Source organism: Malaclemys terrapin, chromosome 1 (genome assembly GCF_027887155.1).
Source record: "Malaclemys terrapin pileata isolate rMalTer1 chromosome 1, rMalTer1.hap1, whole genome shotgun sequence".
Classification (NCBI taxonomy): domain Eukaryota; kingdom Metazoa; phylum Chordata; order Testudines; family Emydidae; genus Malaclemys; species Malaclemys terrapin.
In genome coordinates, this window is record NC_071505.1 from 135,895,998 (window position 1) to 135,911,459 (window position 15,462).

At 53.9% G+C, this 15,462-nt stretch overlaps 1 protein-coding gene across 1 annotated transcript in view; it reads left to right on the plus strand.

The window, feature by feature from the left end:
* The first annotated feature begins 5,359 nt into the window (after nucleotides 1-5,359).
* Nucleotides 5,360-15,462, plus strand: part of LOC128843419 (alpha-2-macroglobulin-like) — a 133,744-nt gene continuing 123,641 nt past the window's right edge. The window contains exons 1-2 of the mRNA XM_054040246.1: nucleotides 5,360-5,485; nucleotides 10,320-10,503. Coding sequence (XP_053896221.1) covers nucleotides 5,397-5,485; nucleotides 10,320-10,503 — 273 coding nt within the window. The 5' untranslated portion in view covers nucleotides 5,360-5,396. The remainder of the gene's footprint in view (nucleotides 5,486-10,319; nucleotides 10,504-15,462) is intronic.

The following is a 15,462-nucleotide window of genomic DNA, read 5'->3' on the forward strand; positions in this document are numbered from 1 at the left end:
AGACTTAATAGCTCTCACGGAGCCGGCACCGCCTCAACCACCGGCACCGACTGCACCGTTGACTCGCCCGGTCCAGTCGAGGGGGAAACCTGCCTTGATGCGCCCTCCATCGCAAGGGCTGGAACCTCGGCACCGATCCAGGTCCCGAAGCAGGTCCCCACGCCGCTCGCAGTCCCGGCACCGAATATCGCCTCGGCACCGGTCGTACTCGCGGCCAAGATCTTCTTCGCGGCACCGCTCTACGTCTCGGCACCGATATGATCGTCGGCACCGATCAACGTCGAGACGTAGTTCTCGGCACCGCTACGGTCGACGCTCGACGTCGAGAGGCCGCTCCCGGCACCGGGCATACTCCAGGTCCTCGTCGAGGTCCAGATCCGGCTCCCGGCACCGACGAGGTCATCGGCACCGATCGCGGTCCCGGCACCGTTCGCCGGCACCGCGCAGAGATAGATCATCTCCGGACCGGTACCGTGCGGCACCACAGCACACAGGGATCGTTTCATCTCTCTCGGCACCGCCATGGCCGTCAAGATCGGTGTCTCGCTCCTCGGAGGACCTGTCGAGATCGGCATACCCCCCTCAAGGGCAAGCCGAGGAACGGAACTTGGGCCATTGGCAGGAGTTGGCAGAGGACCACTCCCATGGACCATCTCACTGGTCATTTTGGACCCCGTGGGCGTACCACCAGGAGCAAGGGGTTCCAATACCATCGACCTCTCGCTCGGGTCACTCGGTTAGAAGGGCCCCAGAATCCACCATCTCTCGACCTCCGCCAGGGGGCATGGAGGCTTCCGTGTCCACGCCACCTGACACCATAGACCCGAGTACAGGTGATGCTCCGGCCCAAGAGCAGGGGGATCAGGACCCCCCCTTGGATCCAGTACCACCGGAGGCGTCTTCCTCCTCCTCTCCGGATGAGGCAGTGGCGGGCACTTCATGTACGGGTCCCCCTCCGATAGATCTTCGGGCTCACCAGGATCTCCTGCGTAGGATGGCCCGTAATATGGACCTGCAGGCGGAGGAGATAGTGGAAGTACAGGACCCTATCGTGAACATCCTCGGAGCGGATGCCCCATCGAGGGTGGCGCTACCCCTGATCCGCACGATACAAACCAATGCGGATACGATATGGCAAACTCCTGCCTCTATCCCACCCACAGCGAGAGGGGTGGAAAGGAAGTACTTTGTCCCGTCTAAGGACTACGGGTACTTGTATACCCACCCCCAACCGTGTTCACTGGTGGTGGCATCAGTGAACTCACGAGAGCGCCACGGCCAGCAGGCTGCAGCGCCTAAATCAAAAGAGGCTAAGCGGCTCGATTTGTTTGGCCGTAAGGTTTACTCAGCCGGAGGGCTGCAACTTAGAGCGGCGAACCAACAGGCGCTATTGAGCCGTTACAATTTTAACTCCTGGAACTCTATGGGGAAGTTTAAGGAGTTGATTCCCCAAGAGTCCAGGGAAGAGTTTGGAGCCATGGTAGAGGAGCGTAAGAAGGTGGCTCGGACCTCCTTGCAGGCCTCCTTGGACATAGCAGACTCAGCTGCGAGGACCCTGGCTTCGGGTATCGCTATGCGGAGGATCTCCTGGCTTCAGGTTTCGGGTTTGCCTCCGGAGCTGCAGCAAACCCTACAGGATCTGCCCTTTGAGGGACATGGATTGTTCTCGGACAAGACGGACTCTCGTCTGCAGAGCCTCAAGGACTCGAGAACAATCATGCGCTCCCTGGGGATGCATGTTGTGGGCCCTCAGCGCAGACCATTTAGGCCGCAGCCTCAGCGCTTCTACCCCCCCCCGCCTCGTCAGAGACAGGACTCGACCCGGAGGCGAGGGCGAGGTGGTAGAAGAAGGTGGGCCGGCCCTCAACCCGGCCAGAACCAGGGGCCACCTAGACCACCTTCAGGCCCCAGGCAGAACTTTTGAAGGTGCGGTCGAGGACGGCGCCCCAGTCATCCCCCAGGATCCAGCCCCCTCCTTTCGGGATCGTCTCTCCCACTTCCACCGTGCTTGGTCCCTTATAACTTCGGACCGTTGGGTCCTCCGCACAGTGGAGAGGGGATACACTATCCAGTTTTCTTCTATTCCCCCCTCCCACCCCCCTTCCCCGTCCCTCTTCAGGGACCCTTCTCACGAGCAACTTCTTATACAGGAGGTTTCCACGCACCTTGCTATGGGGGCCATAGAGGAGGTTCCAGTAGAGTTAAGGGGCAGGGGATTTTATTCCCGTTACTTCCTGATCCCCAAGTCCAAAGGAGGCCTGCGGCCCATCTTGGACTTGCGCGGACTCAACAAATTCGTAGTAAAGTTGAAGTTCCGCATGGTCTCTTTGGGGGCCATTATCCCCTCCCTCGATCCTGGAGACTGGTTCGCCGCCCTCGACATGAAAGACGCATACTTTCACATCTCAATTTACCCACCTCACAGACGCTTCCTGCGATTCGTGGTAAACATGGTGCACTACCAATTTGCAGTCCTTCCCTTCGGCCTATCCTCGGCCCCAAGAGTGTTCACGAAATGTATGGCTGTCGTGGCAGCGTACCTTCGTCGGCAAGGGATACAGGTGTTCCCGTACCTAGACGACTGGCTGGTACGCGGTCGCACCAAAGAGCAAGTTCAAGCTCACGTCCACAGAATAGTGCACACATTCAACGAGTTGGGCATCCTACTCAACAAGGACAAATCTACTCTAGAACCTACCCAGAGAATAGATTTCATCGGCGCAGTTCTAGACTCCAGACGTGCACAAGCCATCCTGCCAGACAACCGCTTTGGCACCATCACGAGCCTCATTCAAGGGCTCCAGGCCTTCCCAACTACCACGGTGAGGTCGTGCCTTACCCTGCTGGGTCACATGGCTTCCTGCACGTACGTAACCAGGCATGCCAGACTTCGGCTTCGCCCACTCCAGACCTGGGTGTCATCAATATACCGTCCACATCGGGACAGCCTGAACATGGTGGTCACGGTCCCGAACTCGGTCCTGACCTCCCTCACCTGGTGGCTAGATCACAATGTGGTCTGCGAGGGGATGCCTTTTCACACCCCACAACCCTCTCTGCACCTGGTCACAGACGCTTCATCTCTGGGTTGGGGCGCCCATCTCAACGGACACCATACCCAGGGCCTGTGGACTGCACCCCAGTTAGCCCTGCACATCAATGTTCGGGAGCTGATGGCGGTGCGCCTGGCGTGCCAGGCATTTCTCAATCAACTACGTGGCCGTTGTGTGTTAGTTCTCATCGACAACACCACGGCCATGTTTTACATCAACAAGCAAGGAGGAGCACGTTCGTCAGTTCTATGCCAAGAGGCCATTCGCCTGTGGGACTTCTGCATCGCCCACTCAATCCATCTCACGGCATCATTCCTCCCTGGAGTCCAGAACACTCTAGCGGACCGACTCAGCAGGTCCTTCCAGACACACGAGTGGTCTATCCGTCCGGACATCATACATTCCATCTTCCGGAGGTGGGGGTTTCCCCAGATAGACCTGTTTGCATCCCGAGACAACAGGAAGTGCCACGTGTTCTGCTCCCTACAAGGTCGAGCTCCGGGCTCCCTCTCGGATGCGTTTCTCCTTCCCTGGAAAGACCACCTGTTTTATGCCTTCCCTCCGTTTCCTCTGGTCCACAAGGTACTGCTCAAATTGCGCAGAGACCAGGCACAGGTAATTCTGATCGCTCCAGCGTGGCCGAGACAACATTGGTACACCACACTGTTGGAACTCTCGGTTCAGACTCCGATCCCGCTTCCGTTATGTCCGGATCTCATCTCTCAGGACCACGGCCGGTTGCGTCACCCCGACCTGCAATCACTCCACCTCACGGCGTGGCTGCTCCATGGTTCACCCAGGCAGAGCAGCAATGCTCGCTCTCTGTCCAACAGATTCTGCTGAGCAGTAGGAAGCCCTCAACACGAACCACGTACCTGGCCAAGTGGAAGCGGTTCTCTGGTTGGTGCGAACAACGAGCCACGTCCCCGTTGCAGGCACCCATTCCCCTCATTTTGGAGTATCTCCTCTCCCTAAAACAGCAGGGGTTGGCGATATCTTCAATTAGAGTTCACCTGGCCGCTATATCGGCCTTTCACCCAGGGGAACTCGCGTCCTCGGTATTCTCTAACCCGATGGTCGTTAGATTCCTCAAGGGCTTAGACCGGATGTACCCACAACAACGTCAGCCCGTCCCGACGTGGGACCTCAACCTGGTTCTCTCCAAGCTCACAGGTCCTCCATTCGAGCCACTGGCCACCTGTTCACTTCTGTACCTATCCTGGAAGACAGCCTTCCTCGTAGCCATCACCTCAGCAAGGCGTGTTTCTGAACTCAGGGCGCTTACATCTGAGCCCCCTTACACAGTTTTTCACAAGGATAAAGTGCAGCTTCGTCCACATCCTGCCTTTCTCCCTAAGGTGGTTTCTCCTTTTCATATCAACCAGGATATATTTCTCCCGGTCTTTCATCCTAAACCACATGCCACTCGCCAGGATCAACGTTTGCATTCCCTGGACGTACGTAGGGCCCTGGCCTTCTATATTGACCGCACAAAGCACTTTAGAAAGACGACGCAACTCTTCGTTGCAGTGGCCGACCGAATGAAAGGCTCACCGGTCTCCTCACAACGCCTATCCTCCTGGATTACGTCTTGCATCCGGACTTGCTATGACCTGGCAGGTGTCTCAGCACCGCACCTCACCGCTCACTCCACGAGGGCCCAAGCTTCCTCGACTGCTTTCCTGGCACATGTTCCGATACAGGACATTTGTAGAGCGGCGGTTTGGTCATCAGTCCACACGTTTACAGCTCACTATGCACTAGTGCAGCAGTCCAGAGACGATGCTGCATTCGGGTCAGCGGTTTTGCACACAGCAATGTCTCACTCCGACCCCACCACCTAAGTTGGGCTTGGGAGTCACCTAATGGAATGGATATGAGCAAGCACTCGAAGAAGAAAAGACGGATACTCACCGTTGTAACTGTTGTTCTTCGAGATGTGTTGCTCATATCCATTCCAAACCCGCCCCCCGTCCCCACTGTCGGAGTAGCCGGCAAGAAGGAACTGAGGGGGCGCCGGGTCGGCTGGGGTATATATTCAGCGCCATGAAGGCGCCACTCTAGGGGGCTCCACAGCCGACCCGCCGGTGTTGCTAGGGTAGAAAATCTTCCGACGATCGTGCACGCGGCGCGCACACACCTAATGGAATGGATATGAGCAACACATCTCGAAGAACAACAGTTACAACGGTGAGTAACCGTCTTTTCCCTGCCCTCATCTCGCCCCTCCCGGGAGCTGTTTGCAGAGAGGTATAAAGGGGCGGACCCAGCAGACAACCAGGGTGTAGGGAGCCAGCGGACAAGTCTGTGTGTCTGCCTCACTCACCACCCTCGCTCTGCACCATGGGGAAGGACAGGCTGCCCAGTGGCCAGAGCATCTTCCTCCTGCTCCTCTTGCTCCTCCCTGGAGACACCTCGCCCACCACCGAACCGTAAGCTGCACACGAAGGGGCTCGTGCTGTCTTCTCGTTTCTTTCCTTCATCCCCCTCGCAGCTCTGCCAATGCCCCTCAGTCCAGCCCTGCAGCCCCCGTTATTCCAGTTTCCTTGCCTGGGAGGGAGAGCTCAGAAAAGTGTTTCTCTTTTCTCCTCTTCTTTAAAGCCAGTTTGCTTCCCTTGGCAGCCACAGACTGTGCTTGTTCCCACAGAGAGTCTGTGACCTAGATTCCTGACTGTCAGCACAGACCCTGGCAGTGACACACTCTGCTGGAATATCCACCTGGGGCACTGCAAACTCGCAACTTGGCTGCAACCTCGCCTCCATTGAGGGGCCTGAAGAGGGCGCGTGGCCAAGCTCAGCCAGGAGCTGGACGGACTCAGGGTATCCCTTTGGCAGTGTCGACTGGCAGAGAGTTCCCCTGGAGCCCAGCATAGATTAGAGCATTTACCCTCCAATGCACACTCCCTTCTCCTGGTGTAGCACCCTCCTCGCTGGTGTACATGAGCAGGTGCAATTTACACTGCCCTGATTCAGCGGGCAATGGATCTAGGGTTGATAACTTTCTATTCTCACAAAACCAAACACCCTTGCCCTGCCCCCTGCACTGTCCCCTGCACTGCCCCTCTTCCAAGGCCCAGCCCATGTCCCGCCCCCCCACTCACTCCATCCCCCACTTCCTCTCTCGTTCATTCTCCCCACCCTCACTCACTTGCTCATTTTTACCAGGCTGGTTCAGGGGGCTGGGATGCAGGAGGGGCTGATGCAGAGGTGAAATTAAGCTGGTCCGGTCCGGTCCGGCTTCTCCGGTGGTGATTTAAAGGCCCCAGGGCTCCAGCCACTGCAGGGAGCCCCGGCTCCTTTATATCACCACCGGAGCTCCAGCAGCCTGCAGGGCTCTGGCGGCAATTTAAAGGGCCTGGGACTCCCCGCAGTGGCAGGAGCTCCAGGCCCTTTAATTCACCCCTGAACCCTGGAGCTCCCAGCTGCCTCTGCAGTTGGTAGCTCCAGGGTGATTTAAAGGCCCTGGGGCTCCCAGCCACAGCCAGAGCCCCAGGGCCTTTAAATTTTGAAAGGCCCCGCCTCTTCCGGTTGACGCCATGCTCCCGCTCAGGACTCCGGTGTACTGGTAAGTCCTTTAAGTTACTTTCACCCCTGGGGTGAAATGAGGGATTCAGGGTGCGGGAAGGGACTCCAGGCCTGGGTATGAGGTTGATGTGTGTGGGGGGGTGAGGGCTTTGGCTGGGGGTGAGGTCTCTGATGTGGGGCCGGGGATGAGGGATTTGGGGTGCAGGAAGGGGCTGCAGCCTGGGGCTGAGGGGTTCAGGGTGCAGGAGGGGGCTCTGGGCTGGGGTTGAGGGGTTCAGAGGGCAGGAGGAGGATCAAGGCTGGGGCTGGGGCAGGGGGTTGGGGCCCGGAAGGGGATCAGGAGTGCAGGCTCCGCGCAGCGCTTATCTCAAGTAGCTCCCAGAAGCAGCAGCATGTCCCCCTTCCGGCTCCTACGCAGAGGCATGGCCAGGCGACTCTGAGCGCTGCCCCATCCGCAACCACTACCCCTGCAGTTTCCATTGGCCACACCTGGTCACTCTAGATGGATCTAGTCCCATAACTTCAATATCAGATCTCTTAATCCAATTAACTCCATATTGTTTTGAATTGCCATCCTGCCAGAAATTCTGACATTTCAAAAATTTGTTTCATTGCAAATTGGAACACACAGTCCAAATTTTTCATGGAATGGAAATCCCAGAAAAATTGTATTCATAAAATCTAAACACTACCTGTACTATAATATAAAATGTTGCATATCCTAATATATTATATTTAATATTCTATAACATTCATATCATTATATAAAAGTCCAAATAAAACATGTTTACTTTATTTAAATGGGAAAGTCAAAACAATTCATTTAGACATTTTTCCATTCAAAATGTCAAAATTGATACGCTCCTGCAAAATGTCTCCATTGTGATGAAACTGCATTTTCTGACAAAAAATGGTTCCGTCCAAATTCTTTACCCTAGCTCTGTTCCACTCTGAGCATGTAGTTTCATCTGGTCAGACTTGTCTGGATCCTGCACCTTTAAATGGAGAGACGACCCCTCTGTGCTGCAGAAGCACCTGCCATTTTGTGTTCGGTTGCATCCTACAGGAGAGGCCCCACTATTCTCTCTCCATCTGTCTTACCAAGACCTGCCTTTTGTCCTGTCTCGTTCTCTCGGTCTAAACTAAAGTTTGTTCTTGCTGAAAGGGCAGAGGAAGAACAGAACGTGGGGCACTGTCACCAAGTCTGTTCTGCTCTGTGAGACATTTTATGCAAATATTAATGAAATAATTTGCATATTTGTGAATACTTTGCATACGAGCATAAATGTAAGCTCATGGTCGACAAACCCTGCCCCAAGCAGAGGGGGGAGGGCTGGCCAAGGAGCTCAACACCACATGGCAGCTATGGGAGGTCAGTGCTGAAAGGTCTCTGGGGGCAGAGCTGCTGGGGCTGTTGTTACTGCTGGAAGCTACTGGAGCGGTAAGGCTGCTGGGGCTGGAACTCCTGGGATGCACTGGGCTGTACAGATTGAGGGGGGCTGAGGGTTTGTATGGGGGGGGTTGGCGGCCAATATCAGACCCCTCACACTGTGCTTTTGCCCCAGCCAATGTCTGCAGCCTCTGCCATCACCTCCAGGCTGCTTGCTCTGATCCAGCAGAGGGAGAGGAGGCGCCTGGCTGCCTGCTCAGCAAATGCCACAGCTGCCTCTAGCAGCCATAAGGTGCAACTGCAGGAAACTGCCTGCTGCCTTCTTGCAGCTCAGCCCTTGGTCTCTATTCTATGTAGGTTCTCGTTCTGTGCTAATCACTGTAGTACCAGCGAGCCTGCCACTAGAGTGTTAAGCAACACGACTGTCCCGTGTTGTTCCTTCTGTCATCCTCACCCCAGAGAGAAGCGTGTGCCGTGCAGTGTCTGGCAGAGTGGGTATCAAATGCTACCAGAGCAGAAGGGCTGATTTCAGGCCCCCTTTGCACTCACTCTGCACCAGGTGCCAGGCGGGGGAGAATCAGCCCCCAGCCTTTATTGGCTGAGATTGAAGGTAAAGAGAAAATCACTCAGGGCTTGATCCAAAGCCCACTGAGGGGAATGGAAAGAGTCCTATTGACTTCCATGGGCTTTGGCTCAGGCCTAACAAAGGGCGAAGTGGAATTTAATCAGAGCCAGGTTAAGGCTACTCCTACCTAACTCTGTCATTTTGAAATCTTGGCTAAGCAAGATGAACAGCCCCCCGGCAGAAAGCTGGGTGTCCCAGGGAGCTTCACACTGCGGCACATCCAGCCTCCCAGCAGTGAGGCTCTGCCAGCGTCTCTGCTCTGAGTCAGCAGGCTGCAGCCATGGCTGGTGAGATCTCCTTCTGTAGTAGGGTTGCCGGGCATCCGGTTTTTGACCAGAATGCCTGCTTGAAAAGGGACCCTGGCGGCTCCGGTCAGCACTGCTGACTGGGCTGTTAAAAGTCTGGTTGGCCACCCACAGCAGGACAGGCAGGGTGCCTGCCTGGCTCTGCGAAGCTCCCAGAAAGCTTCTGGCATCTCCCTCTGAGTCCTAGGCTTAGGGGCAGCCAGGGGAGTTCCACGCACTGCTTCCATCCCTCCCCCTGGCGCTGGGTCTGCATCTTCCTGGCCGCACCTCTGCCTAGGAGCCGGACATACTGGCCGCTTCCTGGGAGCTGCCTGTGGTAAACGTCACCCGGAGCCTGCATCCCAAACCCCCTCCCACACCCCAACCCCCTGCCCCAGCCCTGAGCCCCCTCCTACACCCCAAAACCCTCATCACCAGCCCCACCCCAAAGCCTGCACCCCTTGCTGGAGTCCTCACCCCCACCACACCCCAATCACCTGCCCCAGACTGGAGTCCCCTCCCGCACCAAGAACCCCTCAACTCTGACCCCACCCCAGAGCCCACACCCCCAGCCGGAGCCCTCACCCCACTCCCGCACCCAACCCCCTCCCCCAGCCTGGTGAAAATAAGCAAGGGTCGGGGAGAGCAAGCGATGGAGGGGCGGGGATGGAGTGAGCAGGGGTGAGGCCTCAGGGAAGGGGCGTGGCAGGGGCAGAGTCTCGGAGAAAGGGCGGGGTAGGGGGCATGGCAAGGGTGTTAGCTTTTCTGCCAAATAGAAAGTTGGCAACCCTATTCTGTAGCCTAAAGCACTCTGTCATTGCTGGTGAGGAGCAATGAGTTCTCTGGCCAAAGCCCTGTCCACTAGGCCACGCTGCCCCTTTAGCACAATGGCCATTCCCTACAGTCAGATGTCAGCGCACACACAGCCATCCGTACATTTGTATCTCTCCATTACTGAGGGCAGCAGGTGACACACCTAGATCGACAGACAGCTAGAGAGGAGATTAGATTAAAAGCCCTGATCCACACTCCTGTGTAACTGCCTGTCAGTCTCCATGGAGGTACAACAAGCATTTCATCTGAGCTCCCTCCCCCCTGTTTACATAACACAGCAAGGGGCTGTGGGATACACAAACCTCAATTAACAGCCTGGAACTTTTCAAGCCATCCCCACTCCCTGCTGGGAGCCTGAACAAACAGCCCTTGGACAGCAATCGCTGTTAGCACAGAACTAGTTCCTTCGCTCCAGGGGGTGTCCTAGGTTCCTGGCTGACTGAGCAGACTGGCTATTATGTTACAAAAGCAAAATGAAATTCACCATCCTGTATGTACAAATTACAGTGCAGATGGATGGTCGGGGATTCAGCTGCCACACTAGCCCATGCCCTTTCATTATTATTCCCCATCCCCGCCTCTCTGACCTGTGCCCTTCCCCTTCCCAGGCAGTACATGGTGCTAGTGCCCTTTCTGATCCACACCAACGGTCCTGAAAAGGTCTGTATCCAGCTGACCCACCTGAACGAGTCTGTGACGCTGAGCACCACGCTGGAATACGCAGGGGAGAACAGGAGCCTGATCGCAGACGTGGTGTCAGAGAAGGACGTGTTCAAGTGCATCCCATTCACAGTGAGTATCTGACCCCCACAGGGTTTATTACCTGAGTCTATAAGATAGTGACAGCCTGGGACTAACCCCTGCAAGGCCTGGCAGTGCTGTGGGTGACTCATTAGGAGTGATCTTCAGTCAGTGCTGAGCTCAGTGCCCGGCACGATGCTGGGAGAGGCTGTGCTACAGGCTGTGGTGTGGCTGGCTTTGTCGGGTGGTTTTCTCTCTGAGTCAGTGCTGACCTTGCAGCTGAGGATTGGTCTCCCATTTCTCAGGGGGCTCCACAACGAGCATAACGAGGGAAGGGAAATGACCCCCAGTCTTGGCAAGAGGCAGCACAAGGGGAGATGGGCAGAAGGAAAAGCTGAGACTAAGATACTGGGGGAAGTTCTTAAGATATGAGCTGCTGGGGTGGAGGAGTCAGAGACTCCTGGTAGGGAGGGTGTCAAGGCTGCTTCCCCACTCTGAACTTTAGGGTACAGATGTGGGGGCCTGCATGAAAACTTCTAAGCTTAACTACCAGCTTAGATCTGGTCCGCTGCCACCACTCCCAAAATGCTAATTCCCTTCCCTGGGTAGCCTTGAGAGACTCTTCACCAATTCCCTGGTGAATACAGATCCAAACCCCTTGGATCTTAAAACAAGGAGAAATTAACCCTCCCCCTCCTTTCTCACACCAACTCCTGGTGGATCAAGATCCAGCCCCCTTGGATCTAAAAACAAGGAAAAAAATCAATCAGGTTCTTAAAAAGAAGGCTTTTAATTAAAGCAAAAGATAAAAATCATCTCTGTAAAATCAGGAGGGAAAATAACTTTACAGGGTAATCAAACTTAAAGAGCCCAGAGGAATCCCCTCTAGCCTTAAGTTCAAAGTTACAGCAAACAGAGATAAACACTCTAGCAAAAGGTACATTTACATGTTGAGAAAACAAAGATAAAAACTAACACGCCTTGCCTGGCTGTTTACTTACAAGTTTGAAATATGAGAGACTTGTTCAGAAAGATTTGGAGAGCCTGGATTGATGTCTGGTCCCTCTCAGTCCCAAGAGCGAACAACCCCCAAAACAAAGAGCACAAACAAAAGCCTTCACTCCACCAAGATTTGAAAGTATCTTGTCCCCTTATTGGTCCTTTGGGTCAGGTGTCAGCCAGGTTACCTGAGCTTCTTAACCCTTTACAGGTAAAAGGATTTTGGAGTCTCTGACCAGGAGGGATTTTATAGTACTGTACACAGGAGGGCGGTTACCCTTCCCTTTATAGTTATGACATGCCCCCATAATCACAGATAGTGTTGGACAGCCAGTTCCACACTGGCTGTGATTTCTTCCTGGAACTCTAGGAGAAAACAGAGTTAATAAGACACATGCACCTTTAGACATACTACTGATTATATAAACACTAACAATATGTTTCACATTCCAAGAACAATGTTTAACCAGTTGATTCTGGGAAACTTTCCTGGGAAAGTGCATCAGCCACTTTGTTAGAAGCTCCTGAAATATGTTGTATTTCAAAATCGAAATCTAGGAGAGCTAAACTCCACCGAAGAAGTTTTTTGTTATTCCCCTTGGCGGTATGAAGCCACTGTAGCGCAGCATGGTCTGTTTGTAGTTGGAAACGCCATCCCCAAATGTACGGGCGTAGCTTTTCCAGCGCGTACACAATGGCGTAGCATTCCTTTTCGCTGATTGACCAGTGGCTTTCCCTCTCAGACAGTTTCTTGCTGAGAAACACAACAGGATGAAATTCTTGATCCGGTCGTTCCTGCATTAAAACTGCTCCCACGCCCCGCTCGGACGCATCTGTGGTTACTAGGAATGGTTTGTCAAAGTCTGGGGCCCTTAGCACAGGGTCAGACATGAGTGTCGCCTTAAGCTGGTTAAAGGCCTTTTGACACTCATCAGTCCACCGAACTGCATTTGGCTGTTTCTTTCTGGTTAGGTCTGTCAGTGGAGCGGCGATTTGGCTGTAGTGTGGTACAAATCGCCTATAATATCCAGCCAAGCCTAAGAAGGATTGGACCTGTTATTTGACTTTGGAACTGGCCATTTTTGGATAGCATCCACTTTGGCCTGTAGGGGATTTATAGTTCCTTGACCCACCTGGTGCCCCAGGTAAGTCACTCTGTTTTGGCCTATTTGACACTTTTTAGCCTTAACAGTTAGTCCTGCCTGCCTGATGCGCTCGAAGACTTTTTCCAGGTGTTCTGTGTCAATGGAGTGGTATGCCCGTTCGGTCCGTCCTGGGGTGGCTGAGAACATTGGCACAAAGCTAGTGCACAGCTCCTTGATCTGCTGCCGCTGCAGATGTCCAAGGGTCGCGGAGAGGTTCACCTCTTCCACGCCACCATTACTTTTTCCTTCATAGTAGACACCTTCAGGCCACTCCGCGTTATCTGTTTCCTGGGCTGTAAACTGGGAAACCTTTAATTCTCTGGAATAAAAGGGCTTAAGAGAATTAACATGGTATACCTTAGGCTTTATGTTGGAGGTGGAGGAGGATATGAGATAGTTAACAGCTCCTAGGCGCTCCTGGACCGTGAATGGTCCTTCCCACAATGCTTCCATTTTATGGGCCTGGAGCGCCTTTAAGACCATGACTTGGTCTCCTACTTTGAAGGACCATTCTCTGGAACGTTTATCATACCAGACCTTTTGCTCTTCCTGAACATCCTTTAGGTTTTCTTTAGGAAGAGCTAAAGAGTGTCGGAGGGTGCTTTGTAGGTTGCTTACAAAGTCTAGAATGTTAGTTCCTGGAGAAGGCGTAAACCCCTCCCATTGCTGCTTCACCAATTGTAATGGCCCCTTAACCTCGCGGCCATACACAAGTTCAAATGGTGAAAACCCTAAACTGGGATGTGGTACAGCCCTGTAGGCAAAAAGCAACTGCTGCAACACTAGGTCCCAATCATTGGAGTGTTCATTTACGAATTTACGTATCATGGCCCCCAAAGTTCCATTAAACCTCTCCACCAGGCCATTGGTTTGATGGTGGTAAGAGGTGGCAACCAAGTGATTCACCCCATGAGCTTCCCACAGGTTTTTCATGGTCCCTGCCAGGAAATTAGTTCCCGAATCTGTAAGGATGTCGGAGGGCCAACCTACCCTGGCGAAAATGTCTGCTAATGCCTGGCACACACTTTTAGCCCTGGTGTTGCTTAAGGGTACTGCTTCCGGCCATCGGGTAGCAAAATCCATGAAAGTCAGTATGTACTGCTTTCCTCTGGGTGTCTTCTTTGGGAAAGGACCCAGAATATCTACAGCTACTCGCTGAAATGGGACCTCAATTATGGGTAGTGGCTGGAGAGGGGCTTTGACCTGGTCTTGGGGCTTTCCCACTTGTTGGCACACCTCACAAGACCGGACATAATTAGCAATGTCCTTGCCCATTCCCTCCCAGTGAAAGGACTTCCCCAACCGGTCTTTGGTTCTGTTCACCCCAGAATGGCCACTGGGATGATCATGGGCTAAGCTCAAGAGCTTTACCCGATACTTAGTGGGAACTACCAACTGTCTTTGAGGATGCCAGTCTTCCTGGTGCCCACCGGAAAGAGTCTCCTTGTATAAAAGTCCTTGTTCTACAACAACCCGGGATCGGTGAGAAGAGCTGAGAGGCGGTGGGGTGCTCCGTGCCGCCGCCCAAGCTTTCTGAAGGCTGTCATCTGCTTCCTGCTTGGCCTGAAACTGTTCCCTTGATGCTGGAGACATCAGTTCCTCCTTGGACTGTGGACTTGGGCTTGGTCCCTCTGGAAGCAATGCAGGTGCTGGGGCTGTTTCCGTTGACTGTGAACCGCTGTCCGCTGGTGCACTATGTTGTATTTCAGGCTCTGGCTGAGCCTCTTGGGTAGGGTTATCTGCTGCTTCTGCCAATTCAGGCTCACTGGTGCCCCCTGGCGTTGGAGTTGTAGACGGGTTTGCAAACACTGTACTCGGTGCTGGCAATGGTTCTGGCACTGGTTGTGTTGCCGGTTCTGGTGCTGGTTGTGTTGCCAGTTCCGGTTCTGGGACTGGCTTTGGCTGGGTCTCTGGGATTGGATCCACTACGGCTGTTGCAGTCGTTGGCAGGGGATCCGGTTCCACCACCTTTGTCTGGGTCTCTGGTAACACGGACGGGGCCCTGGTGGACGGCTCAGGAACAGGGATGGGGGTGAAAGCTTGCTTAGCCTGGCTGCGGGTGACCATTCCCACCCTCTTGGCTAGTTTCACATGGTTGGCCAAATCTTCCCCCAGCAGCATGGGGATGGGATAATTGTCATAGACTGCAAAAGTCCACATTCCTGACCAGCCTTTGTATTGGACATGCAACTTGGCTGTAGGCAAGGTTACAGACTGTGACAGGAAGGGTTGAATTGTCACTGGAGCCTCCGGGTTGATGAGTTTGGGGTCCACTAGGGATTGGTGGATAGTCGACACTTGTGCCCCAGTGTCCCTCCAAGCGATAACCTTCTTTCCGCCCACTCTCAAGGTTTCCCTTCGCTCCGAGGGTATGAGAGAGGCATCTGGGTCTGGGGATCTTTGGTGTGATTGTGGTGTAATGAACTGTAATCAGTTGGGATTCTTGGGGCAATAATCCTTTATATGTCCCAGTTCATTACATTTAAAACATCGCCCTGCTAAGGTATCACCGGGGCGATGTTGGTTGGTGGAGACTGGTGTGGTGGGGTGAGAAGGCATCTGGGGTTTCCCTTGGGATGTAGGTGGGGCCTTGGGTTGTCCCCGGTGGTAAGGTTTTGTTTTGGGTTGCTCCTTCTGATATTTGCTCCAACGGCTACTAGTTTTTTTCTTTTCTGCCACCTCCACCCATTTGGCTCCAATCTCCCCTGCCTCGGTTACAGTTTTGGGCTTCCCATCTAGGATGTACCTTTCTATTTCCTCAGGAACACCCTCTAAAAACTGCTCCATTTGCATTAGGAAGGGCAACTCTTCTGTAGATTTAACATTTGCTCCTGATATCCAGGCATCCCAATTTTTCCCAATGTGG